This window comes from Aptenodytes patagonicus, chromosome 10 (genome assembly GCF_965638725.1).
Source record: "Aptenodytes patagonicus chromosome 10, bAptPat1.pri.cur, whole genome shotgun sequence".
Taxonomy (NCBI): Eukaryota; Metazoa; Chordata; class Aves; order Sphenisciformes; family Spheniscidae; genus Aptenodytes; species Aptenodytes patagonicus.
This window is the reverse complement of record NC_134958.1, coordinates 22360493-22388452: the sequence shown is the minus strand read 5'-3', so window position 1 is coordinate 22388452 and position 27960 is coordinate 22360493. Positions and strand designations below refer to the sequence as shown.

Below are 27960 nucleotides of genomic sequence, written 5' to 3'. Positions count from 1 at the left end.
AAAAAAAAGGCAGAAGGGCCAAAACCCCCAGCAAAGCCTGCAGGTACCAACTGCTGAAGATCCGGTGCGAAATGAAAAGAGCCGCTTTGGATTTTTTTTTTTTTTTAATGAGGGTTGCTTCCTAGCAAGTTAAACGTAGTCCCGCCCTCTGTTTCAGTCATTGGCTATGCTGGATGCTGCCCACTCTTTTGTATAAGGCAAGCGATGCAGCTGTCAGCCTCACAAGCTCAGGATCTCTGCTCGCTGAATATGGGCAGGAGGTCACCCCTTGCCCTCTTCGTGGCCCTGTGGGCCAGCCAGCTGGGCGTGTGGGCAGCGGGGCGCTCCAAGGTGAACCCCCGGATCATCACAGCTCCGCAAGGTAAGCCCCGGGCTGCGGTCGGCCGCAACCTTGAGACGCGGCAGCAGCAGTGTCTGCAGCTGACAGCTACTCCCTGCGCCGTGTATTCTCTACCTGTGTCTTGTCTTTTGAGAAGAGTTGGTCTTTTTTATTTCTTTTGTCTCTTCAGGGAGACTTTTGGCTTTCGTTAAAATGAGCTAAAATGCCTGTGATCTCACAAGGGGCTTCTGGCTTCCTTGGTTGCTTTTAATTGAATTTTTAGATCCCTCTTCTTGCCAAGTCCTTTCCTTTATACATTCTAAACACATTTTCCTACAAGCTGGGTATATTAAAGGCTGTCGAAAATGCCCTGAAACAGACGCAGTAACCATTTCCCCTAACTTGCAGGGAGAAATGGAGAAGTGTATTTGCACAATACAGTTAATTTTCTTGTTTGTCTGATGTACTTACCCTGTTAGCTGCAAATGAGTTCTGTGAGTAAATATTTGCAGAAGATCTCTATTCTCTGAGAAAATATATATGTCTGAAATGGCACGCAAGGACTTATAATCAGATCCGATCTTAGCAGAAACCGAACAAAGAAATGTTTTCAAGGAGCAGGCTTAGAGCACAGCCCAAGCTTCGTGTGTTAAAAAGAGCAGACTAACGTTTACTGTTTTTATCATGTGTCTTCCAAGCTTTTTGACTAATACCCTCCAGGGAGGCTTTAACAAAAGACACCGGCTTGTCCCCGGCGGTTCTGGTGTTTGGCTAAGCCGGCGGGTTCAGCTGAGCTGCGGATCTCACGCTGCTCTGCAGTACAACAGCTCCTCTGTCTTTCCTATTCGCCGACAACTTCAGAGGACACGAATTTCCCGTGGTTTATTCTGCGCCATCTGTTATTCTTCTGCCGTTATTTATTATGCCCTTCTTCTTCAGGCCCATCGCTGCCTGCGGATGAAGGGCCAGGAGCAGAGGGGAGGGCGGTGGGTGCCTGGCTCGGAGGTGGCCTCTGCCCGTCGCACAAAAGGGAGGGACACCGGCAGGGAGGGCAGCGAAAGGTTGCTCCTAGTATTGCGTCATTTGTTTTATTCACCTGGGAAATGAAGCGGCTCAGAAAACGGGACGCAAGAGGGGGAGAAGGCATGGAGCCTGAGACTGAACAGAGGATGGGGGTCACGTATTTCTCCCCTGTGCCGCTTAGGGGAGGTGGGGGGGGGAAGTTGAATTACAGGGGTCTGGTGTGCTTGGAAATGCCTGTCCTGGAGTAAAACTGTGCTGAGGGGGAAGAGCAAACCTGGGGGGTTGATTTCCACCCGTCTCCGTGGGCTGTGCTTGGCACGCGCATGCCGTATGGTCATTTGGCCTTTCCCTGCATCCGTGTCAGACGGTGGCTTTCCCGGCATTGTACGCAGCAAGGATCTGTCACCGAGGAACACCGAAACCAATTAGTGTTAGGACACTTCCCTGCAAGGGAATCAGCTTATGCTTAGCTCTGTTTCTCTCCTTTCTTTTGAGCGAGAGCTTAGCTGGGACATAGGCCGAGAGGGATTTCAGTTAGGGAGGTATCAGAGGTAGCTGTGTGGCACACTCATTAAGAGTCACTCACGTGTCCTATTTAACAGATTGCATTTTACTTGGCGTAACCTCTACCTTTTAGGAAGTGGGTCTGTGGGTGGGGAGGAGGGTGGAGAGGAGGCTTTGGGGGAGGGTGAAGAAATGGGACGGGGGCAAAGGGGACGCGGTGGGTGGCAGGGAGCCCTCTTTAACTTCCCCAGTGCTCCAGGCGCAGTGAAAGGCAAGGGCAGCATCTTTAGTAAAACCTGCAGGTCGAAGCAAGTGCTTCAGCCTTGCAGACTGTGTTCTTGCTTATCTTCCCTTTTATTTCTATACAAAACACTGCTGCTGTTTTGTATCCACGTATAGAAGCTTGTCCCTTGCCGTGGGGGTGACGGTGTTGCAGGGCTCGGTTTGCGGCTCGAGCCCTGGACCTGGAGGCTGGGAGCGGGGATGGAGAAGAGCAGCAGTGCGGGACATTTGCATGGGTGTTCGTGCCGGGGCTGGGCCTGGTGTGCTGCATTTGCCGTGGTGCAGTGCTGGCCTCAGCCCTGGGCTCTGCAGGAGCTGGCAGCTCTTCACGTAATTAAATTTCTTACATGCCACAGCCCATCACTAGCACCAGGTATGGCAGCCTCAGCAAAGACACCTAGAGACGTTACAGCCCTGCGGGCGAAGGGAAATACTCCTGGTGCTGGCCGGAGCCCAGCTCTCTCCAGGAGGGAAGAGTACGTGTGTGGGACCCCTCCCTGGGCTGCGGCGCTGGGGGAGAGGAGGAAATTGGTGCTGAGCAAAGCTGCAGCTGCCCTTTCATCTCTCAGCCTTGCTCTCCTCGCCAGCACCCCACCAGAGCCGGGGAGAGAGCCCTGGCCTCGCTGCAGGCAGCCTGAACTACTCTGCTGTTTCGCCCCACGGTCCCTCGTTGTCCAGTTTCGTAGCAAGAAATAGGTGAGGGGACATTGCGAGCTGGGAAAAAAAGGTAGCTGGGCTTAGGTGGCACGATCCTGAGCTCAGATCTGAAGACAAAGAAACCAAGTTGGCCTGTCTCGGTGCTTGGAGCTGCCTGGGTTTAAGTAATTTCACAAGTCCTGGGGACTTGGACTCGCGGCGGTGGGTGGCTGGAGCACCACGCTCTGCAGATCTGCCTTTCTATGGATGCAGTGCGTATAAAGCCAGCCCCGAGGCCTCGGCTGCAGCTGCTGATCTGCCTTTATTTTGCCTCCCTGATGCCACAGCGCAGTGCAGGAGCGGGTAAGGAAGGGGCACGCTTTTCCCCAACATCAGCCCCATTTCAGCGCGTGCTTGGGAGCATTTGCCACCGAAGGCAGGTGAGGGATCCCTGGAGCCCTCCCAGCAGCCGGCACAGGTGGCCGGCTCTCGGGTCCGGCTGGGTACACAGTTGTTTGAAAGCACGTCTGACTCTGCAGGATTTCTTCCTCTGAGGGGAAGGACACTCGGAGCAAAGGGCTGAGGTCAGCTCCAGACCACTGGCTGTATCTAAAGTGCTTAAGATCCTGTTTACTGACAAGGACTTTGCCCCGCTTCCCCCTTTGCAGCTGACCCACACACAGATGGGTCAGGGTCTCTTCTGGCTGTTACCCTCCCCAGTGTCCTAACGAAGGCAGATTGTAAATGGCAAGTTCCTTATCTGTTGAGATTTGCAGAGTGGGAGTGAGTTCAGCCTTAGCAGCCTGGGCTGGCGCAGAAGCAAGTGCTTCAACCTTGCAGACTGTGTTCTTGCTTATCTTCCCTTTTATTTCTGTCCTCCCCCTGCCTCCACGTATTTTTCTAACTAAACGCTGACCAGCTGGGCTTTGCTTTGAAAAAGGTGCGTCCACATCCCACACTGAGCTTTTGCTTGTCAGTGCAGATATCGTGTTTACTCTTCTGATCTATCTGCAGAGACGGAGGCCGCTGTGTCCCAGGGCTGGGCAGAGCTGTCCGGGTGACAGAGCGGGCAGATACAGCCCCTCTGTACGGAGCAGGAGGGTGGCATCCCAGGCTGGCTGGCTCATGACCGGAAAGTCACTGAGCATCGGGAGAGCGGAGGAGTGCAGTGAGGACAACAAGGAGCCTGAGGGCTGGGTCAGGCTCCTATAGCCTGGGGCCTTTGGTGCAGAACAGGAATAATTTTTAGCTACTGCCGTGCTTAAGATTGTCTTGTCCCTGTTTACTCGCACGTGCGTAGATCCGAGACAAACTCACAGCCCCTCTCTGGTTGCCTGCTGCATTTACACCCTGGGGTAGGATGGGGTCTGACAGTCTAATTATTTCCTCTTTCTCATTAACAGATGAGGCTGGAAGCTGGAGGGGACAGGTTCTGAGCTGGTGTGTAGCCCACAGAAGATAAGCAGGTCCCGCAGGGGAAAAGAAAGATTATATACTTGACCCTTGGCTGCCTCGACTGGGTAAACTGGCTCTAGCCTGCCCTGGGTCACGGGGTGGGAGTCGAAATGGCAGTTCCTGGAAATTGCCCACGCTGTCAATAGTAGCTCCTGGGCTTTGCCAAGCTCAGCTGCCTCTCCTTGCCATGGGAAAACTGTGCCGGCAAGCACCTCTGAGTGCTGTAAGAGCTCTTCTAGGAGCTCTTCGTGCCCACCGGTGCAACGGTGCTGTGTTCAGCTAGCAAGGGAAGAGGAGAGCTGACCAGAGATGAGGCCAAACTCATACCGATTGGGAGTGGCGGCAAAATGAGAGACTGAGGTGCTAGCACCAGCTTTTACTCCTCGGTGACAGCGGCACTGTTTCCTCAGGAGCCACGGTCCCCATGGCTGTGAAGCATCTCTGTAGGACAGTTTCACATGAAGCTCTCAGAGCATCAACATTTCCAGGAGAAAGCTTCTCACTTTCCCAGCAACGCTATTTTCTGCAGACGGCTCATTTTCACAGGGTAGGTGATGCTGGTATCATAAAATGTTGGTTGAAAAGATTTTTTGCTCTGCGCAGATTGAAAAAGAAAAACAAACCAAACAAACCAAGCGAGTGAATCACAACCACCTCCTGTTGCAAGAGCATGACACAAAAACAACAGGCATGGGTGAACTAATAGAAGTTGTGGCTGCTGCACTGAAATGCTCAGGGCTGGGAAAGAGAGCCAGATGCAAATTGCTGACCCGCTGCCCAGCTCTGTGCCAGCCCTCGGGCTGATTCAGGGTCAGAATTGCAGAAAATTGGCCTGGGAAGGTTTTCCGGAGTTGATGTAGTCCGTCTCTGTGCCTTAAAGCAGGACAAACTAAATCTAAGCCTGAGTACTCGAGTGCAAACTAAATCTAAGTAGTGAGTACAAGATGCTTTTTAAAGAAGCTTGTATCCAGAAAAAGGGCTGGAAGGTGAGTTGGAAGGAGGAAATTGCTTGTTTTGCAGCCATCTCTCTCCTGTTGAGCTACATCCTATGGTGTGCGGCTATTCCTGGTTGCTCCAAGAATAGGACTTCTTCCTCCTGTTGGGCACTCTTTTCTTCTCAATCCCGGCTCCACCCGATGTAGTAGGCTGTGTCTAAGTACGTCTGGCGTCTGGTGTGACAGGGAAATGCTGTAAGAGTGCCACAGGAGCTGGATGCGGAAGCATCTCCTACCATCTCTACTAATTTCAGGGTAGCTTAAGTCTGGAGCAACACGCTTCGTATAATAAACCTAATATCGCCTTTAATGATAGCTCTGGTTCTCTAGTGCTATAACTATCCAGTCCCCAGTTTGAACCCTGTTGGCTGGTGTCAGCATCCTGCAGCAATGACTCCGTGTCTAATTACCCACTTGGGTTGAATTCTTCGCCTTTATTGGGCATGCGTGGACTGGGAGGGAGAGGGCATCGCAAGTTTAAGGAGCTGCAGGAGTTTCCTTGGGGAATGCATGGACAGTCCTAGCCAGACACTTGCCCTTGGGCTGCTCACAACAACCGTGGCCATGGGTTAGCTCGTATCTTGGATAACGCAAGTTTTGGAAAGTCTGATCTGATCTGGTTTCAAATGACTGACTGTAACGCGGTGGTTTGGCTTTCCAAGTCTGAGTAATGCGGCGCTGCAGCCAGAGATGGACGTGAGAAGAATGGATATTGTGTGTCCCTGCTGGTGGGGGTCAAGCAGGCAGAAAGGGGATGCTAGGAAGGTCTGCGTGGTCTTCCCTAGCACAAATCCAGAAGGCTGCAGGGCTGAGACCTAGCCGACATTTTTTACAGGGGTGGGAAGCCTACAGCAGCAGGCAGGAGAGCTGCAAAGAGCGTGACAGGGCCCTTCCCAATCTAGCGAGAAAGTCCCTTTGCTGCGTGCATAATCTCATCTGTTTTCTGTAGGGAACTGAAACTTCATCCTCGCTCCGGAGCCACGGATTTCTCTTCCCACCTTTAAACCTTTGCAGAGGCTGGAGGCTCCGCAGGGGACTGCACAGGTCCCCTCGCCCCATGCCCACCTCCTGGATAGCCTCCCCTGGGCTGGGAGAAGAGGGCATGTGCCCGAGAAGGGTTTCTCGGCTGCCCTGCCCTAACCAGCAGCAGGGAGGTGGGAGATGGCTGCCAATTAAGCTGAAAGGTAAAGCGGCTGTTTTGCTGGTGGATGTGCATAGAGGTGCTCAGGGCAATTTTTATTCTGGGAGGCTTTTTATGATAAATCAGTCTCTGGAAACTGATCTTCCCAGTGGGAGGGGCAGCCGTGCTCTCCAGATAGCAGCTCTCCTGCGAAAAGCATCCTTTTGTTGCTCTGCCGTTGTTCCAGTGACCGTATAATAAAATACCATAATCACAGGCCAAAGTTCCCCAGCTTCCAGCAGGAACACGACACAGCTCGGGACTGTCATTACAGAGAACGGCTTTTGGAAAGTAACAAAACCTGGCTCTAAATTTAGCACCGGCAATCCTTAGGGTGCAGCAAGCAGCTCGGCTTCAGGGCTGGTAGGGAAGAACGTACCTGCTAGATGACAAGCTGCACCCTTGAAATCATCTTGCAGTGACACAGGCTTCAGTGCTGCATAATTTTGGGGGGGTGGGGTGTGTGTGTGAGCATGCAGGGGGGGCCGGGGGATATTGGTAATGTGCTAGCATGCATAGAAAACACTGCCATGCCTGTCATACAGTCATTTTGTGTTTAAAAAAGGAGAAACCCATCTTTCCTGGAGCACGAAGCACTCTGGTTTGAGCCTTTAAGAGGGTAAGCGGAGCCCTGCAGCGCTGCCTGTGCTCACGAAGCCCTGCCTGATGGCAGAGGCTTTGAAGTCGAGGCTTGTTCCTTCCCGGCTGCGGGTTAGGGGGTCTCTCTTGTTGCTTGCCGAGTGGGCGTTTGGGACCGCTGCCGGCTCTGGCTCCGGCTTGGAGGCCCCTCGCGAAGGGGATATAGGCTGCGTAGTTCTCAGAAGAGCTTTTGAGCAAGCATGCCCATGCCCAGCAGCTGGGTTACCAAACCGGGAGGTTTTTTTTCTCTTTCTTCCTGCCCTCGCTCATCCCTGCGCTGAATACTGCTGCCTGCTGCCAAGGCGCTCCGGAGCTTACCAGAAATAGAGTAGAAATCGTTAATGCACCAGAATATTGGCCTTCTGTAGTGCAACTCTAAAAAAGCATATTTGTCTAGTTAGAGTGTATTCTGGGAGCTTGAGCCTTTCCTCTGTGCTCGCGCGGCCCTCCCGGGCATTTGGATTGCACACAGGCTGAGAGCTTTTGTAGGATATATTCCCAATAATGCGGGCTGAATTGTTTCCTCTGCTCCGGAGCATTTTGCTGTTGATGGCAGGGATCTCTCGAGGGCAGCAGAAAGCAGCCGCATGAGCACCCTGTGATTGCAGGGTCTTGGGGAGCGGTTGGGGAAGAAGCCAGAGAAAAGGCAAGCAGCGTCGCGTGGTGGCAGCGGGGAATGTAGCTTGGCCGAGGGTGGAAAAGTCCCACTGCGGAGAGGATGTGGATGTTACTGATATATCCATGGCCTTGCTCTTTCCTTTGGAGGGGTGCTTAGGGGGAGTCGGCAGCAGTCGGGGAGGGGTGTGAGAAAAGATAGCGTGAAGTTTCTTGGCAGATGATTAAATGCTACTTGTCTCCAAACTGTCTTGGGGGAGAGACAGAATGAGAAATACCAAACAGATCAAATTTGTCACTCCGACTTGCTGTGAACTTAAAATAAGAAAGAGGAGTGAAATGTGTAAGGCAGTCAGGTCTGGGTTTGAGTAATGCGGGCTTCCCAGCTGCATGTCTCCCTGCGTGCTTTCACACCTCTCTTTCTTCTGGGTTTCCCACAAGCACATGGACCCCTTAGCAAGGGTTCAGGGCTGTATGTTCCCCTGATCCTCTGCAGTCTCCTGCGGGTTGCCTGTGCATTGCCCAATGCTGGGCTCACTGGTTCTCCCTGTGAAGGACAATGGTCACAGATGGAAAATGAAAGGGAAGGCAGCACGCAGCCCAAGCCCTCGCTCTGAGCTGTGCTGCTTTCGGGAACCGAACTGCGACATTTCCTACAGGATGGAGGGCATGGGAAAATTACGGTCAGGGCTTTTACCCGCCCTGGACTGATTAGAAAGCACTTTGCCTTCACTGGGAAACCATTTTATTTACTCTATCCTTTCAGGACACCCACGTGCTCTTGGGATGCATCTGTGGGAGAGTCTGGCTAAAGCAAAGGCAGCTGCTCTGACCTCAGTGTTGCTGCCCTACCTGGGCAGTGTCCTCCCCTGCCCCGGTGGGAGAGGCTGTCTCGGTTGTGAAATACGTAGGAGATGCCTGCAACAGGCCTTGTTTGATCTGCTTTCCAGACCCTGCCCTTTCCAGAGCTGCTGGTCACAGCCGGTGACTGCTCTTGGATGCTGGCAGTCGGTACTAGAAATAAGTGTACCTGTGTTTCATCAGCGGTTTTCCTGCTTGTGCTGAGCGCTCGGGGCAGGAAGAGGAGAGAATTAAGCAGCGTGGCTGCCGTGTAAGGCTCTCACGGTGGACATGGGCATGAGCTGGGGGTCTCCCCGTGGCAGGGAGCTGCGTGGCCCCTAGGAGAGCACGGAGGACTTTAAGAAGCAGGAAACACGTGTGTCTCTGTCTGGTCACACTTCAGCAAGAGACATTTTTAGCACTCTTTCTGGTTGCCTGGTTTCCGCTGCTGCTCACCAAGGCCTTTTGGCCCGTGGCAGACTAATACTGCAGTGGAGTTTTGGGGGGTCCCTGCCAAGCATCCTGAAAAGACAGCGGGGGGGAGAGGGGAGACCAGGAGGGGAAGGCAGGCAGCACAAACCCCTTCTGAGATGCGCCAGCCACCGGGCTGATGGGCACCAGGTCAAGGCCATGCTCCCAGTCCGCTACCTCGTGCCAAGTTGAATAGGTAGGGGACAGGGAGGGAGTGAAAGGGGAACAAGGATGATATTTGGCCCTGGGAGGGCTCTGGAGGGAGCTCTTAAGGGTCCAGGATAGAAATCTATAGGGGATGGGGCTGTATTGGTTCTGCTGTTTTTATTTTGCTTTCTTTGAGAAATGACTGGTGTTGGAGCATAGGTTGAACCGAAATGGTGCGGGGCTGCCCCGCGCACCGAGCTATGTTCCCCGAGGGGTGATCATTCAGCCTGTGCCACTGCTTCCCCAGCGCCGAGAGGTGGCTGTAAGGATCCCGGCTCCCAGGGGTGCAGCTAAATCCCTCGGCAGCATCCTGGTGGTGTAAGCCGGGGAGAGGAGGGAACAACGGGCCAGGTTTTTTCGTGAGCAATGAGAAGGAAGTGGTTTCCCACATTGTATTGCCTTTTCACCCCTTTCTCAGAAACCCCTCCTGCAAAAGCATATCATTTTCCGCGGGGCGTGTTGGCTGGTGGCGTGTTGGAGACCTTGCAACTCACAGCCCTTCAATTACTCTGTGGCAAACCCCCCCTGAGTGTCCCTCCTGGGTCGTCTCATCTAGAGACAAATTGTTCCTATAAAAAACCCCATCGCTGCAGGATCTGCTGGGTCCCAGAAGCCCGTCAGACTGCTCGAGGCATCCATCCCCCGGGAAGGGGACGGCTGGTGGGTGAGCGGGGCTCTGGGGAGCACCTCCCCGGCCCCACTGTGGTTTCCTTGTATGACATTGCTCCCCTTGGGCAAAGTCAGGGGGGAAGGAAAACCTAGCCGCTCGGTGAGCACAGCGGCTCCCCGGAGGCGTACTTCCTCCTTCCGAAATGTCTCAACGTAGAATTTATAGATAATCTTAAAAAAAAATGCAGCTTGGCTCTTGTGGCAGAGCTGGGGAGACAGATGGCGCGTGGCTCTTGGATGGGAGCAGTGTGGTTCAGTCCAGTCCTTCCCCCAGGGATGGAGGGGACCCACGGCAGCCCCGTGGGGTGTCTCCATCCCTCTGGGGTGGGTGCTGTGACTTCCCGTGCTCCCCTTAGAGGAGACCGTCTGCTGGTGGGGCTCCCGGGGCTGGTATCTGGCCAAGCAGGTGGGAAATCCAGGGATTGTCCTCCCGGTCTTGCCTGAAGGAACAGTGAAACTGGAACTCCACTGCGGAGTGATGTCAGAGCTGGGACCGGGAGTCCTGACCCCAAAGTGGGTGACTAAGGCACTGCGCCTGCATCGCATTCCCGGCCCTTAAAGGAAAGCAGTTGATCTACCTCTGCGGGGCTGCTTGTCATGCATCCTGCATGCACTGGGGAAGCGGGAGCGGAAGAGGGATCGGCGTTATCGAGTCGAGACGGCTCTCATGTTTCCAAAAGCGGAATGATATGCAGGAGCCTGGAAGCGCACAGTCAGCCCTGACTCACAGCCGGGCCCGCATTGCTGGGAGATAAGGACTCCTGGCACAGGTGTAGGGGACGCGACCCAGGGGAACCCCCGCATTGCCAGTCCTTGAGTCAGCGTCGAGAAGGCAGCTTTTCCTTCTGCCGTCAGAGCGAATCCCAATCGAATTGCAATGGAGACATGCTGGTAGTAAGGTCGTAATCTGTTCAGTCTATTCAAAAAGGAAGGAGGATATAAAACCGGGGAAATGAGAAATTGTTTGGAGGAGGCAACCGGGAAATGATCCGACTAGTGCGGTGATTCAGGCAGGAGCATGCTTGCTGTCAGACCTGCAGGCAGCAGAGCAGGTGGCAGTGTCATCGGCGGCGTGCCGAGGAGGGTAGGACGCGTGACGGTGGTGACTGACAGCGTTATAACATGTTATAGCGAGAAGAGTTCCCGGGGCTGCCGGGTGGATTGCCTGGGCGTCGGGGAGTGTGGCGGCGCCGGAGACTTGGCTGCGTTTGCTGCAGTGGCGAGCTCCGGCGCTGCACAGGTTTAAATCCCGTTTTGCCATTTGGTGGGTGGCCCAGCCCTGTGTCCCCGTCATACGGCAGCAGCAGGAGAGTTTGGGAGAACACAGGCAGCTTAGCTAAAGGAACTTCCCCCGCTCAGGGCAGCACAGGCCCCGTGGTGTGGAGCGGGTAGTGCCAGGGAGCAGGTAAAGCCCATACCCTGCCTGTTTTCCCCTCCATGTTCCAAGGGGGGTCCCACTTAACAAGGGTTTTATGAGCAGCAAGTAAAGGATCTGCCTCTCCTCTACATCAGCGCCGCTCCCAAGAAGCAGCAGGTTCTTATCTCGTCCTCCTTCCCTTTTTATTTTTCCCAAGCTTTATTTCAGTTCCTTATTTTAAAATGCTGGCACCAGAGCAGATTCGAACCATCACCTCCATTTTAGGGAGATGTAGTCCTCCCCCAGCATCAGTGAATCGTAGACGCGCAAAGACTTGCCCGCTACTGGTGCTGGGAGCCGTGCAAGCAGGTGACTAAGCCGAGTGTCTGGGATGCGGGAGCCAGCTGCCAGACCAGGGAATGGTGGAGTGTGGAGGGGAGAAGGAGTGCTGTAGCCGAGTCAGCCCTCCAGCCGGGGTGAGAGCTGGGTTGTTGAGTTTGCCTGCAACAAGGCTGCGCGCCCACACTGCTTCTCTAGTGGGACACCTGTTCTGGAGGTGGGGGGCACGTTCCCTCCCCCTGCACAAAGCTCTGGGATGCCCTGGGAGCCCGACCTTGCTGTGATGCTGGGGAGGGACAGGCTCTGCCCAGGCTCTCGGTGCCTTTCTGAAGGGGCCTCTAGACCCAAAGGGAGCCAGAGAGCCCTTCGGTGTGTCATTAAAGCTGGATTTGCCCAAGCTGTGTCTAGGGAGGCAGGCCCGTTTCACCCTATCAGATGGGAAGCAGGATTGCTCCGTCTGTTAGCTGTGTTGCTCTGTGTGTTTAGGACAGGCCTCCCTGCCCTCATCTCATCCAGAGCATCTCCCTCTTCGTTTCCCTCGTCCTCCATTACCTCACCCCGCAGGCATCCTTTCGAGATGCACCGGGCTTCCTCCTTCTCCCTCATTTAATATTTTTCTTCTTCTTCAATCTGGTGCGGTACTCTCCATCTCGCCTGCAAAGCACAAAGCCGCTCTTTCTCCCATTCATTCCTCTGGACCGGGGTTAGCATTTCAGTTGACAATTGTGCCATTGACTTGTGCGCTGACGGTGAGGTTTGCAGTAAATGCCAGGCAAAGGGACTTGGCGGGGTTAGCGAGGCTCTGGAAATGAGCCCTGTGTCTTCCGAAGCTCCGGACTTGATTTCGGAGGGAGGGTGGTAGCAAGGTCGTGCCTTCCCCCTTCCCGGGGGGCGAGCCTTTCTTTGTATTGTCAAAAGCAGCCTTGGACTTGCTAGGAGATGCATGTCCCCTTCTTTGGGGACATAGTGTGGGCCATTAGATGCCCTCTGCCTTGTCATCCCTGGCTCTTGAAGCCATTTACACCCCAGGCTCCTGGTCTGGGGGTGCAGGGCAGCTCCCCCCAGTCCTGCCGGATGAGAAGCAGAGGTGAAGGGGATCAAACCGCTTGCCTAAGCCGAGCTGTTTAAGGCAGAGCCAGGGCTGAAGGCCAGCTTTGCAGGTCAGCCAGAGGGCTGATGCGGAGGCAGAGGGACTCCGGTACTCGCTCACGGAAACACCTTTAAGAGGCTCCCTTCCAGATCAAGTTAAATCGGTGCTGGAGCCGCAAACACGCTTCTGGGCCCTGGCTAGCAGAGCTGTTTACTCTCAGCTTAGTGATTCAGTGCAGTCCCCGGGGAGCAGTAGGATAAATAATACGTTGGCGCCAACCAAATTATTGTTTTGGGCTTGTTTGTTTCTGGCTGTTTGGAGAGAAGTGTGTCCTTGCAGGTTGGCACAGCTCTCAGAACTGAGCTTAAGAAAGAGGCAGTGTTGTGAAAAAGCCTCAAAACGAAACCGAAGGAGCACGTGGGGCTGAAGTGCGCAAAAGGGTGAGATGGAGGAAGAGGAGTGGGGAATGGCTGCAGGTGTATATTTTCCTGGATTAGCAGCAAATTTAGGGGCCAGGCTGGAGGTTTAAAAACAAGAGCAAAGTTTGCTGAAGTCTGGCCAGACCTGCTTGCGACATGTTGGTGATGGGTTGTGCTGGCAGCGGTAGCTGGATAGGGGAGAAGGGCTTTAGGGGCTCCCGTGTGCGTGGGCTGTTGCCTGCCTGCTCCGCAGGTTGGGCCAAGAGGGAGATTTTGAGGACTGCTGGGAAGGGGGCTGGTGAAAAGGGGATCAGTCCTCTCCTTCCCGGCAGGCATAGACTGAGTCTGTGGCTGGTGCTGTGCCCGGGCTAGCTGGCATGCCCGGCTGGCATCCTGCTTGTAGGGCCACTTAGGCAAATGAGTTGCAGAGTCACTCTGAAAAGACTTGACGCCAGCTTCTCCAGCAGGCAAAGCACATGCTCAGGGAGGGGACGGGGAGCAGGCAGGGACTGTCATCCAGCTGGGCTTTCCTGGCTGTGGGGTCCTGACTGCCGAATCCCCCCCCCTGCTGCCATGCAGCCCCACGGCCTCCATCCCACGGTGCAAGGGAAGGGCAGCCCAGAGGTGATGCGTTAGCGAGAAGCGGCAGTCTGGAGGGCAGGGATCATTTCTGTACCATGGCACACCTCCACCCTCTGTCTTTGTGGCTCAGGTGCCCTTGTGAAACAGCGGCCCGTGGGTCTGGCAGGGTTTTCCATCACCAGGTGGTGGCTGGCGGCATCCCCCGTTAGCCAAGCCGGTGATGGGAAAGCCTTGCTGGCTGGGTGCCATTTAACCCCGCAGGGATTAGAGACCCTGAGGAGGTACGACCAGCATAGTGAAGTGGAGAAAAAAGCCTCAAATCAAGCAGGCATTCAGTAGCCCCAGTGACCTCTAATAAGTCTTTTTTTACTTTCGACTCTGTGGAGCCTTGGCGGGACCCCTGCGCGGCATGCTCCGGGCAGAGGGGGAGTGCTGGACTGTGCAAAGGTTGTCCTTTGCCTGTCCTGCCAAGTGCCCCTATAAATAGAGGGACACGTGCCACTGATTAATTGCCTGTCTGTGCAGGCAGCCAGCTCCCAAGGCAGACGCAGCCTTTGTCTGCTGGGAGCAGCAGCACTTGCCAGGAGAGAGGCCCCCTCTTCTCTGGAAAAGGGAAAAGAGGGAGAGATGAAAACGAAGCGCCCTGTCGCGCTAAGCAGAGGTCAGTCCTGATCGGAGACTTTTCCCCCTCGGAGGAGCAATCCCTCTCATGTCATTGCTGCAAACTATGGTAGGGGACAGGGTAGCGTACGGCAGTGCACATGTGCCACGTGCATTGCACCCTGCCGCGGAGCTGGGCCCCGGTACGGCTGCTCAAAGCTGCCCAGATGTGGCTGCACCATCCCGGAGAGGGATGCAGGACCAGCGGACCCCATTGAGGGACAGCAAAAGCCCCAGGGGAGGAGGCTCACAACTGCGCTGCGGTGCAGGGCCAGCCTCCCACACCTGAGCTGGCAACGCAGAGGGGAAGGGAGGATGTTTTTAGAAAAGAGGAGCTGGAAAAGCCAGAAGGTGAAAGAGGGGAGAACAGGCAGTTCTTCCTCCCAGCTGGGCCCGGAATGCTTCCCATCTGCAGCAACCGGTTGTGACGTGGGTCCTAGGTCTTGCAGCTCGCTTCTTGTTCACGTCTGGGGTGTGGAGCCTGTGAGTTGCGGCTTTAACGTGCACCCTTCCCCTGTCACCTGTGGGCCCTGGCCTGGGACCTCCAAACCCTGTCCATCCCTCCTGGCCCTTGGAGGGAGGGTGCTGACGGTGCAGCTGGAGGCTGGCGAGGAGAGGTGTGATGCTGGGCTGTGGCTGGTGGGCGATGATCTACCCCATGGGCACGGGGAGGTTGACCCCCAGCTGCAAGGCAGCGCAGCAGCTCCTCTCCCATTCAGCCAGATAAGAACTCACAGCTCCAGTTAAGCCTGTGCAAGGTCCCAAGGCAGGGCACAAAAAGCTGCAGGCATGTTAAATGCAAGAGGATGCAGGAGCCAAATCTACGAGGCGGTTGCCTGGAGTGGTTGTCAGAGGACGGCCAGAGAGGGGAGGGAGCCCTTAGCTCAAAGCTGGGACGCAGGAGGCACTCGGCCATTAGAGCAGGTGGGAAGGTAGCGCCCTCTTGGCTGCTGCAGAGCCAGTTCTAAGTCACTTCGAGCTTCTGGTCTCCTGCAAGAGCTCCTGCAGCAAAGTTTCCCTTCCTCCTCCTCTTCCTCCATCACCTGCAGGGGCCAGGTGGGGCCGTTCCATTGTGCAGCTCTCCTGGGGCCAAGGGAACAATAAATAGCTCAGCTCTGAGCCTGGGAGCTGCCTTTCCCTGCCTGCCTGGTGCTGGGCCAGCCATGCCAGAGGGCCCCCAGCCCCGTGTCCTTGTTTTTCTCATCACTCGCACCGAGGACACGGAAAGGGAATTGATCAGCCTGAGCTGGCTGCGGGGGCTCTCCACAGTCAGCTGCGGTTTCCCTGACCTGTGTCTCCTCTGTGCTGTTCCTAGGTGCGAAAGAGTATGCATTTCCCAGGAGTGAGAAGTACCCGGTCTTCTATCATAAAGAAAACAGCTCAGCCATCTACATCGGGGGAGAGGGAAAGCTTTATTACTATGACTTTGCAACCTATGAGAACTACGTGGTAAGGATGCTCTGCTAACAAGTTTAGCCCTGGAGCCCTATAAGAAAGTGTCCAGCATCCGTCTCACAGCCCAAACGCTTGCTACCTTGCTCAGTGTCTCTGCCAGCAGCGAAGTCAGGCCTGGAAGGGTCTGGTCTCTGCCCAGCCTGCCCCATCCGTCCGGGAAGGCGCAACGTCGGTATGATGAATGGCTGCAGCAAGGGGAAAGTCTCCTACACAAGCTGTGGGTGGGTTCTTCCCAGGCTGTGATCCTCCTGAGGTCTTTGCTGCCCCAAAGGGAGGATTTTTCCGGTGAGGGACCCTTTCTTTAGTGTGAGAAGGGGTGCTCAAACTCATGTCACTGGGGAGAAGCTATGTTCCCATCCCTTTCCATTGTCGGAGCCCAGGCTGCTTTTCCTCAAAAGCAGGACGTTCTGGATCAGCTGGGCACTGAGTTTTACAGCAGGAAAACCCTCCAGTTGGCTTTCTCATGACCCCTTCTTGTCCTTCTCAAACAAGTCGGTTGCTGAAGTTTGGGCCCAGATACTTCCCTTCTTGTTCCCAGGAACAGTGTGGTTCATGTGTCTCAACCCTCGGACACCACCCACTGTTGAACACCCACTCCCCACAACGACAGACCCTCTCCCGAAACCCTTTGGAGAGCAGCCCAGGCTGGCTGCCAGTCATGCCTGCCATTTTGGCCCTGCATCCCCACTTCTCCCCATCCCCTCGAGGGCCTGAGAGGTCCAGCCCAGCCTCCCCCAGCCTTTTCAAACGCTGAGGTGGGGAAAAGGGCTGCGTTGTAGTGTTTAATGACCTTCTCACCAACGTGCTTGCTTTGCTTCTTGTGAAGAGTGGCTAGCATGTAGCGCATGGGGCTGAGCCCATGTCGGTTGGCTTTTAGAGGGAAGGAATTAAAGCCTATCTCTTTCTCTTTTATCCTAGGAAGACTTCCCAGTGAAAAATGAGGGACAGTGCATGATGCCTGGGAGTTTGGTAGGTCCTACCTGTGGTGGAACAGCATGTGGAACAGCTGGATGGGCGAGGGTTGGGGGACTGCTGGGGAAGGAACTGTGTATGCTCCTCACGTGCTCTCTCTGGGTGAAGACCTCCAGTGCCTGTGGAGCAGGAGATCAGATGAGATGATGCTAGTTTCCTCCTCTGGTTTTAAGACCCATGAAAAAGCTAGGAAGCCATATAGCAGTGTGCTTGGTAGTGCTGTGGGCTTGGAGCTGTGGGGCTGTGCTCTGCCATTCGCAGCTGCTCATGCTCCTCTTCTTTCTCTTGCAGAAGGACAATAAAAATTACCTCACGTTAGTGGAGAAGTATGGAGATGGGATGTTAGTGTGTGGGACCGGCGCCTGCGCTCCCACCTGCTGGAACATGGTATGCTGTGGCCGCCTGTGATGGGACCAGAGCAAAGCACTTGCTGTTTTGTTTTGTGCTATCTCCATCTGTAAAATGGTGTCCTGATCCCCCCCTCCTTCTCAGAGTGCTCTGAAATGCCCAAATGCCAGCTCCCTCGAGGAGCTTATCGTGACAGCATGGGACAGCCCGCACGATCAGAGGTCGGCATGGGCCACCTCCGTGCTCACTTGTCGTGGCCCCCCTCTCCTCACCTCCTGCCTGCAGCAGGGGCTCTGCCTGGCCCATTCGACGATGGGCTGCATCGTTCCCTCATTTGGGCTGTGCCAGCCAAGGAGAGCTGCTTTCCTCCTGCCCCAGGGGTGGATGTGGGCACCTGGCTCCCCTGCCTTCCCTGAACTGATCATGCTTAGGGACTATTTCTGTCCTTATCCAGACACAGAGAAAGGAGAGCACTTCGTGGGATGGGAGAGGTATTGCTCCTTTCACCCCTGACTCGAATACCCTCGTCGTCGTTGATGGTAAGTCTGACTGCTCCCATATTTTCAGTCGTAGTGCTGTGCAGGAAGGCTGGGCTCTCTGTAAAAAAAAGGGGCACCTTGAGGCTACTCCAAGGGCTTTGTCCCTCTGCTCTAGCTGGCGATCGGCCTTAAAGCTTCTTGCTTTTGCCTCATCAAAATGCACATCCTTGTAGGACAGAGCATGGCACAGGGTTGTTTATTCCTGTCCAGGGCACGGGGGTTGAGTCTCTGTGCAGGAGGGTAGAGTGCAATGGAAACAGCAGGGAAAGAGGGTCCTGCAGTAACTCCACTGCTCTGGACCTGGCAGAGGGACAGATATAGATCTTTCCCAAAGGTAGAGCAAGAATCTGTCCCTGCCACTCTTTAAGGAAAAGGACTGGGGGAATCCTGCCAGGCCTGCTCAGTCCTAGGCAGTGAGGACTGGGTTTCTTGACCTGTATCCACTGCCTCTGTGAGTCCATGTGCCCAGAGAGTTCTTGGTTCTTTGATTTCTTCTCACAAACCCTCCTGCCCCTCCAGAAACAGCCCGCTGCAAATAAGCCTTCCTATCCCACAGGTCATGACATCTACTCCACCATCAAGAAGAGCCAGCAGAACGGCAAGATACCCCGTTTCCGCCGAGTGAGAGGGGGTGGAGAGCTCTACACAAGTGACACAGTGATGCAGAGTAAGTACAGGGGAAATCCTGAAGGCGTGGGACCCGCCGCTTTGCCCCTCCAGGCAGATCAGCTGGACTCTTTGTCAGCCCACAACTGTGGGCCATAAGCACAGCTTGGAGGGGTACATCCTCTCTGCCCAGCTGGGGTTCAGCTCCAGAGCTTCTTGTTTGGGTTTGGTCACCCCTAGAGCTGAGCTGCGGAGAGGGCTGATCTAGTCCCCATCCGCAATGCCAGCGAGGAGGGACCCAGCGGCTCCCTCCAGCTCTCTTGCTGGCAGCTGGGGGAATTTCACCTCTTTGCTTCTGGGAGAAAACAACTGACAAGTAAGTTCCTCTTGCTCAGGGTGAGGAGATGGGGAAATGGAGAGAAATGGGCGGCAAGTCCCCTGTCAGATGCTGGAAGGAAATACGGTTGTGTAAAGGTGCCCGTCAGCTGGTGGAAACAGGAAGAACAACTTCCACTCCGGGCAGTGACTCTTTCCAAATCCCCAGCCAGGGTGAGACCTTGAGGAGGAACATGTTGGGCTGTGCATGGGACAGGTGGGGAACAGAGAGAAAGGACCCTCCTCGGTTTCCATGAGCTTATTACGTTGCCTTCCCCCAAGCCTCCCCAGTGACACTGGGAAATGGGAGATTATTGAACCCCTGGCTGAAGAAAAAAATCAAATCAAAATGACACAAGGGCAAACCAGAACTTGTGCATGCAAGGGCAATGGAGGGGGCAACCAAGGCACCAGCAAACAAAACTGATAGACCCAGAGCCGCGAGGCTGATCCCCTGCTTACACAGAACTCCCTGCCATGGGGACGCCAGCTAACGATGCTCAGAGGGACCCTGCCTCTGCTGGGGATGCCCTTTATGGCAGTGGTGTATTAATAGGAAGAGCATCATTGGGTTTTCCACGGCAAACACAAACAACAGTGCAGCTTGCTCCCACCGAGGGAGCCTTCCTCTACGATAATAGCTCCGCTGCGCAAGAAGGGAGAACGGGTTTCCTTTGCTGCTAAGCAGCCGAGGCTTCACCGGGCTCTGGGGACTTGCCCTTCAAGGGAACGGGTGCGTGGAGTTGGGCAGGGGGGAGAGGAAGGGGAACCCACTGGGAAGGTGGCACGTGAAGAGCGGTTGTTGGTGCGATGCACCGGTCCAGGTGTAGAGCATGGGCTCGGACCTGTCCTTTGCCGGGAGCACCCTCATCTTGTCTGAGGGTTAGTGGTTAGCTGCAGAGCACGCTGGTTTGGTCCCCACTGGTGGCTTTTCAGATGAAACGTGTGTGTTCAGGCCAAGGTTTTCTGATGGCTCGCTTCCCTTTTCAGACCCGCAGTTTGTCAAAGCCACCACATTAAGGCACGAAGAGCCTCACCAGGACAAGATTTACTACTTCTTTCGTGAAGACAACCCGGATAAGAGTCCTGAGGCCCCTAGAAACATCTCTCGAGTGGCCCAGCTGTGTAAGGTACCACAGGAACAGTGTATGGTGGGGAGGCAAGAGTGTTACAGGGGTGGCAAATGGATGTGCCAGCTCATGTGGTGTTATCGGCATATGATTTGGCCCCTCTGGCTCAATTCTCTCCTCTGCCACAGAGTTCGTGTGGGATACGGCCATGTCCTTTGGCCTTCCCATCCTCTGGCTCCCATCTTGCCTGTAGGGGAGAGAAAGCCCTGTTCTGTCTCGCTGGGATGTTAGAGAGGTACATGATTGTTGCAGTAACCAGCATCAAGTACACCTCTGGAGCATCCCCTGGTTATCCATCCAAGATGCTGGGCAGGAGGGCACTTTGTGTTCTTCTCTGCCAAACCCTGACTCCCTTGCTTTCCCTCTCCCCCAGGAAGATAAAGGGGGAACCAGTTCGCTCTCTGCTTCCAAGTGGACCACCTTTCTGAAGGCCAGCTTGATTTGTGTCGACCCAGTCACCAAGGGCAACTTCAACTGGTTGCAAGATGTCTTCTTTGTCCCTGCGAGTAACTGGCGGCACTCCAAAGTCTACGGGCTCTTCACGAACACCTGGTGAGGGTCTTTGCAAAACGGGGGGATGTCCTGTCCCATGGGCCAAATCCTTTCTTTGAGCCCTTTAGTCTCTCTGGCAAGCACGTGGGTGGAAAACAGCCAGAGTGGACGCGGTCAGCGAAGGCGCGATGCACGCAGCCATGCCCCAGACGTAGGGGTGATGGCCAATGTCTCCCTGACCCTCTCTTTGTCTCGTTGTCCGCAGGGGAAGCTCTGCTGTTTGCGTCTATTCCTTTGGGGACATTGACAACGTGTTTCGGACATCCAAACTCAAAGGCTATAATGGTCCCAACCCAGAGATCAAGCCTGGGCAAGTGAGTGAGTGATAAAAGATGCCCACATGAAGTGGAGAGGCCTCCCGAGGCCAGGAGAGCAGGTCCCTGCTCTGCCACTGCAGTTGCCAGAGTAGCTGGGGCAGGTGAGGGGACGGTCCCATCACTGAGCAGCCAGGTGAGAGCTGGGGCAGCGAGGAAGGTTGTAGGCACTGCAGGAAGGATCTGAGCTTTGTTGCCAGAAACAAAAGGAGGCTGGATAAGGTCCAATGCCTTCAGAGAAAGCAAGGGGAGACAGGCTCTTACGTGCCTCAGCAAACAGGTCTGTGAGCTCTCGTGTGTGAGGCTGGAGGACAATGTCTTGCCTTGTGTTTGCTAACCCTGCGGGTTTCGCCGAGCCAACCTGCAGCCCAGCCCTGCGGTTACAGGTGCATCACTGACCTGGCAGCAAACAGCAGGGTGGGGGGAGGCTCTGGGGCGGTGACAGGGCGTGAGTCTCCTGAACTGCAACTTCTGCAGCGGAGATCGCTGGTAGGACCTGGCACGAGCACAATCACAGCAGCCCCAGGGCTTGTGTTTACACCCAGGGCAGGCTTGTGCACGTGCCTGGGTATCCTTCTCGGGGCTGAGATACCCATGCTGTGCCCTGCCTTGCTCTCCTGCCCTCGAGCCTCATCCTCAGGGACCTGTCTGACTCTGACGGTGGCTTTTGTCCCCTCTTGCCTCAGTGCGTTTCCTCTGGACAGCACACCCCGAGCGAGACCTTCAAGATAGCGGACAGCCACCCGGAGGTGGAGGACCGAGTGGAGCCCCTCTCCCCCACCAAGAGCCCCTTATTCCACAACAAGCACCGCTACCAGAAGATCGGGGTGCACGAGGTCTCCGCGGGTGACGGAAACCGCTACAACGTGCTGTATCTGGCAACAGGTACTGGGAACCATTCCCTCTGGAGTTCTCCGGAGTTTGCTTTCCCCTCGAGGGCAGGGAACCCAAGGGAAGCAGACGAGACCCCCAGTGCAGAGGGAAGCAGGGGGCTGTGTTCCCAGCTTGGCATATGTTTGTCAAGCAGAAAAGAGCTGCCAAGTCCCAGTACAGCTAAACACATCCCATTTGGCTGCATAGGCGAAGACAGGCTGAAAGCAGAATCCCAGCACGTGGGATTTTACCCAGTTGGGCTGCTTCAGCCTGTGGTCTCAGGCCAAGTGTTTTTAGGACAAGGGAGGGGTAGCACAGCTCTCCCCACGTGCAGCTTTACACTGTCAAGCAGAAATCCTTTGCCAAGGGACCCACTCTGTCATCTCCTGTCCCCGCTCGCTCTAGTGCAGCAGCGCAGACTCCCTCCGAGGCCAGGACCTCTGGCTGGAGACACAGCCAGCTGATCACAGCTGCCGGTGGTCCTGGGGCAGCCGGAGATGCTGCGGAGCTGGGCCAAGGCAATTCGGCTGCAGGTGAACGGGATGGAGAGCAAAAGGTTGGCCAGCTCAGCCAGGTGGCTTGCCTGGGTTCCCACGCAGTGCAGCTACTCGCTGCTCAGAAGGTGCAAAGGTCCCTAACCCAGCGCTTCCCTTTCTCGCCTGCTTGCTCCCTGCAGCTGTGCTCACCCCTTTTTCTGCACTGTGCTGGCATTTGTTCACTGGAACTTGTGGAGGGACTTTCTGGGGCTTTTGTTTCCTAATCTGTGATTAAAAAAATGCAAACGGCTCTCAGTAGGTGGCCTGGGTTGGATTAGGGCCCACGCACGCTCAGATCAGATTGTTCTTATCTTGCAAAAGCCGTAGCTTAAATGCAGCTAACGCCTTGCAGAGTCCCGCCAGGGAGCTTGCTCCAGGATGCAGGGCTTGGCAGGGCAGCTGCCCACCCTCGCTGGGGCGGGCGCGGAGGCAAGGGCCAGCACCTGGCGGGTCCTAATCCCTGCCTGACCTGTGGTCACATCTTTCACCTCCCCCTGGTTGATGGTGGAGAAAGGGGCGACTACTTGGGAAGGGGAAAACATGCAAGTACTAAAAGAGGGTAAACAATGAGGACTCCTGAGCCCTGTTCCCTCAGGATCTGCCTTTCCACCCCTCCACCAAACTGACTCATTTTCTTAAATCACCAGTTTGGAGTCGTTTAGCTGGGGAGGGGAGTCAGTTTAGTTAGAAAAACAGAAAGGCAAAACCCCAAGTTTCAGCCTCAGGCGAGCGGTGAGATGAGGCTCACGCAAGAACAGGCCAGTGATCAAAGCAGAGCGGAGCTCGAGAGCGGTTGGTTTTTCTTGCTGAGGCTGTTACAGGCGCAGCTGATCAAAGCAGGCACAGCCGAGTCCCGAAGGGCAATGGGGAAATGGGTTCCTCGTGGCTCTTGGCTGGGAGGATGACAAGGCTCTGCTGTGGGAAACACTACTGTCTGGGGGACGATTTCCCAGCAGAGCAAGCAGGCTCCTTCTGAGAAAGGTCCTGTCTTCTCTGGGCGGCTGGTTTCAGGAATCCAGTCGAGCCTGGCTCTGCAGAGTGGGTATTGTCTGCCACAGGGAGGGCTGGAGGCAGAGCTGGTTCTCTGCCTGGCTTCCCCACCCCTGCCTGCAGCCCCTCTGCCTTACCTTTCTGCTCTCAGCAGGCTTCATCAGGGCTCTCCCCTCTTTCTTTCCAGACAAGGGATCCATCCACAAGATCGTGGAGCTGCCGGACGGGGTGCAGAACATCATGGAGCTCCAGGTCTTCCCAAAGAAGGACCCGATCCAGTCTATGATCCTGGACCACAAGAGGGTGGGTCTCCGCCTGCTCCATAGAAAGGAAAACAGTGGGTCGGGCTGTAGCTTTAAAAGCAGGCAGCAGGGGAGGCAGGGACAGATGGTTTAATGACAGCCCCTGGATCTGGAAGTAGCCTCCGGGTGGGTTTGTGGGGGGGTCCCGCAGCGTGCTTTGCTAAATCCTAACAGCTGGGCTGATGTCCTCAGTCCTGGGTAACTCTCTGCGTGGTCAGTGGGCAACGGAGCTTTTTGGACACCTCCTCCCCTCTGGAGGCGAGGGAAGAACGAGGCTGTTTGCTCCCTGGGCCAAATCCCAGCACAGTGTTCCCTTCCCTCTGCAGTTTCCCTCTCGTTGTCCAGCCTTGCTGGCAGATGAGCTGTCAGACAGCGCTGGTGCTCCATCCCGGAGGTGACAACGCTGCTGCCACTGATGGAACAAACTTATTTATACACAGGGCTGGTGGGGGAAGGATGGCTGCTTCCCCTGCATTGCAGGGGACATACGACTGCATTGCCCGGAGACCTACCAGCCCCGCTGGTGAAATCCACCCCATCATCACAGTGAAGCTGCAGGAGAAGTGCTAGACACTCGTAAGGTGGCACTGGGACACGGTGCCGAGATGATCAGCCCCTCTGCTTCCCTCCTGCAGGCGATGCTGTACGTCGGCTCAACAAACAAAGTCATGGAGATACCCATGGACATGTGCAGCGTGTATCGCAACAACTGTGACAGCTGCTTGCTGGCGAGGGACCCGTACTGCGGGTGGTTCAATGGGAGTTGTCAGTCAGTTTATCTAAACCGGTACGTGGCACCGACAGCTTGCTGTTTCTCCATCACCTTCAGCCGGTTGCTTTCATGTGAGAAATACCCAGACCCTCAGTATTCCCCTTCCTGGCCAGGGATGCACGTGGTTTTGAGGCCATCTTCCCATCGCAGAGAGGGATGAGCCCATCGTGTCCAGGCAGTAACAGCGCAGACGTCTGTGCCGTCCCCAAAAACTGTGCCTCTGCAGGGATCCGTCCCTCCCGCAGCACCCCTGCTCCGGGGAGGGAGAGGTCAATGGGTTTTGAGCACCCAGCCCGTCTTTTGCTGTTAGAAATGTGTGTCGCCCTGCTGGTTGTGATGCTGTTTAAAGCAGTTGATTATGGTGAGCTGCTGGGTCTCGTGTTTGTCTTCCACCAACCTCCTAAGTGGGAGTGTGGGGTGTGTTTTTCCCTACCCAGGTAATAGCAGGTGTTTAAACTTTCTTCCTTATCTGATCCACCGCATCTCGTATGGGCGATTCCTTTCCTAGCCCTGCAGCGCTGCTTCCCTGACGTTAGTGCTTTGTTAATGCTTGTTCCCATCTGCTAGGGAGGTACATCAGAACCTGAACCTGGACCCGTGGCGAGGAAAGTGCCAAAAGGGGGATATTAAGGAAGGTATGTAAAGGTTTTGAGCTGTAGGCCATTTATCCAGGGGGTGTTTGGGGCAGGGTGACTGATTCTCAGGTCTTTGTACGGGCTGTGCCGGGTGTTGCAACTCATTGCTGGGGAACTGGGAATGACCATGCTGAGACCAAGACAGCAAGCAAGTCTCAGCTTGGAGTTAATCGCTAGATAATGTATTTCTGAGCTGGCTGAGGGCTCAAACTCTGTTTGCTGATGTCCAGGGAGAAGAGTCCCATGGACTTCACCAGGCGCGGGTCAGGCCCTGCCCTTGTCGTTAAATGGCCGTGTAACACGTCCCCATCGACCCCAACTGTTCTTCCCTCCAGACTTGTGGGGGAATCGGTGGTTCCTGGAGATGCCTGTCTCATCCCCCCCCCCCCCCTTCTCAATCTCTTCCAGTAGATGACTATCAGAACATCACAGTCGTCCCTTTCTCCCGCTACTACCTCAACTGTCCCATCGAGTCCCACTATGCCACCTACAACTGGTACCACAACAACAGCCTCATCAAGACCTGCAACACCACCCACCCCCAGCAGGACTGCTTCCACTTCATCCAGAACGTGAGCCACATTCACTACGGCCACTATGTCTGCATCTCGGAGGAGGACGGCTTCAAGCAGGCTCTGGTGAAGGAGCGCCTGGTGAACCAGCTCAGGTTCATGTCCCAGAAGGGCCAGGCCACCATGACGTTTGGCTCTTGGCTGCAGCTGCTCCTGATGGTGGTGTTGGTGGAGCTCTTCCACTGAACACGACAGGACTGTGTTCCCACCGTCCTGGCTGCCGCTGCTCTTCCTGCACTTGCTGTCCGCTCCCAAGGCGAGATCCCCATTCTCTTAGTCGCTCCTTGGACGTTAATCTTTGACTGTCCCAAAAGGGGTCCCGGGCAGCAACCCCTCCATCTTTGGCCTTGGTGGAAGGATCATGGCGAGGAAGATGCGACTGCAGGGCCAGATGGAGCGGGGTTTGGGGGCAGGGAGGGAAGGGTACCCTAACACGCGGGGGACGTTCACAGTACCCAGCAGCGTGAAGGGAGTGGCGTCAGCCTCTCCCCGAGCCCATGCTGGTAGCTCTGTACTGAATATCGTCCTGAGCCTACCCTGGGTGCGGATGTTCAGGGGACTTCTGCCGATGTGCATGCACTGATCCTCAGGGCACAATGACTCCTCTCTTTGGGAACGTGCATGTGATGAAGAGGAGGAGCCAGCCCTTGGCCTTTCTAACTGGTTGATCTGTGCTTCGCTCCGAGCGGGGACTGATGCCTCCAAGTTCTTAGTGGCTAATGTCTGTTTGGGTTGGCGAGCAGCTGGAATGCTCCCAGTGTCACACGAGGGTCCCGTTCTGGTCTGGAGAATTGGGCTCTGGAAGGGTTTTAGGGTTTGGTTTATTATTTTTATTTACAGCTGGCTTTGACATGGGAGGGAGGTCGGGAACTAGTGTTGGAAACCTGCAGGCAAGGGCAGGCACAAAGTTAGCGTTTTGCATGGAAAAGCCTCGGAGGATGACTAGATTTGGGGCGTGGGGAAGGACAGACGGAAGGGGAGGCGGAAGCAGAGCCCAAACCAAACCCGGGAGGCCCTGGGATGGAGTTTTAAATGCACAAATCCTCTGCAGGCAGCTAAGGGCATTTATCTGTGGGCAGCAGGCAGCCCCTGCTCCCAGCACCTCTCCTCCGGGAGAGGGACCGGGCTTCCTCAGGGAAAGAGGCGGCAGGCTGTTGATCTCAGGGCGATGCCGACGGGCTCAGGGGCGCTGGGGCTTGTCCCCACCGCCCGGAGCAGATCTGCCTCTCTCCCTTGCAGTGAGGGGACAGGGGAGGACCAGGGTTTGCTTCCCTTGGGCTTTGAGGTCTCTGAGCAAGACTAAACTGTGAAAAACGGGATGCTCTCCCCGTGCCTGGGTGCAAGGGGTGATCCCACACCTTGTCCAAGCCTTTCCCAGCCCTCTTGACCGCCGAAACGCCCGGCCTCGGGCCGTGCAACGGAGGGGGCATCGTATCTCATGCTTCCAGTAACCTGTCACAGCGGCACAGCTCCTGCTTCGTGCCTGCTCGGAGACACTCAGGAGTGCCCGAGGGGTCTTTTTGGCAAGGGGGAGAGATGCCACGTGCATCTCGCGACCGCAGACTACGGACAACAGGCCAGAACTTCCTACTGCACTACATTTCCAAGAACCCCCCCCTCCCAAATCTAGGATAGAGCTTCTTACATCCCTTCTCAAAGCACTTTAACTTTGTGAGCTAACAAATACCTATTTATTATCAACTGGTGATTACTGCACTTGTATAATTTTATAATATTATAGAAAGTGGGTTCAAATTAGAGAAGAGAAAAAACAAACAACACAACAGCTACCAAAAAAACCTTTCAGAGCTGTGACCAAAGTGAGAATGTGATCGTTGAAATAAAGAATGGAAAAGAGCGGGCGAGTGCTGGGTTTGTCACCGGGAGCCGAGGGATGCTGCTGCGGCGGTGGCTGGGGTCTCCCCTGTCCCTCTTTGCCCACGATCAAGGGGATCCCCCCACCCTCCTCCATGTCCTACCTGCCTCTCCTCTCCAGCAGCAGCCCCAGCCCAGTGCCAGGCCACCCCTCGTGCCCTGGGCTCGCTGCTCCCGCTTCAGGCTGGCACCATCGGGAGCAAGAAGCCGGGCCAATTCCCACTGGAGAATCCCAAGGCGGGTGTTAGCAGCAACTCCGCTCATCACCACCCACTGCCTGCGGAAAGCGAGGGATATAAATAGCGGCGGCGGGTCCTTGTGGGCGCGGAGCCGTCCTGGCACCTTCTGCCTGCGGCTCTGCCGCTCGCCGGGAGCCGGGGCAGGCATCGCGATGCTCCCGCGCATCCTTGGCTTTGACGTCGGGAACGGCTTTTAGGAGGGCGCGCGCGCGGGCTGCCTGGCTGACAGCCCGTGAAACGGAGCGGTGCTGAACTCGCAGCTCTCTTTCTGCTGATTTGGGGGAAAAATGAGCTGATGGTTGAGAGCCGGGGCGGGAGGGGGGGGGAAGGCCAGGCCGGGGATGGAGGGAAGCAGGGAATAGGAATTCAAGCTTTAAAAACATGCCAACAAAAGCAGGAGGGAACAATAGCCTCCCCCTCTCTTTCGAACCCTCCATCAAAGCACCTCGGCACAAAGGCGGAACCGGTTGCAGAGCCCAGCAGACCTGTCGCAGCGCTCGTTCCCCTTTTGCAGGGCTTTCAAAGGGTCCCGGCTTCGTCTAAACCCGTGCCCAGGTGCCTTTCTGTGCGCTATTCTTAGTGCTTGCTGCTGG

General features: G+C 55.5%; 1 protein-coding gene across 2 annotated transcripts; it reads left to right on the top strand.

Moving 5' to 3' along the window:
* Nucleotides 1-222: 222 nt before the first annotated feature.
* SEMA7A (semaphorin 7A (JohnMiltonHagen blood group)) lies at nucleotides 223-27111 on the top strand. Of its 2 annotated transcripts, none has more exons than XM_076348517.1 (14): nucleotides 223-361; nucleotides 15598-15731; nucleotides 16656-16706; nucleotides 17001-17096; nucleotides 17512-17596; nucleotides 18153-18263; nucleotides 19568-19707; nucleotides 20081-20259; nucleotides 20465-20573; nucleotides 21260-21458; nucleotides 23160-23275; nucleotides 23910-24061; nucleotides 24614-24681; nucleotides 25093-27111. In XM_076348517.1, the coding sequence occupies exons 1-14, from the start codon at nucleotides 250-252 to the stop codon at nucleotides 25437-25439; spliced, it is 1899 nt and encodes a 632-aa protein (XP_076204632.1). In that variant the 5' UTR covers nucleotides 223-249; the 3' UTR covers nucleotides 25440-27111. The 2 variants fall into 2 exon arrangements, with proteins under 2 accessions (XP_076204632.1, XP_076204631.1); XM_076348516.1 differs by having other exon boundaries at nucleotides 25090-27111.
* Nucleotides 27112-27960: the final 849 nt, after the last annotated feature.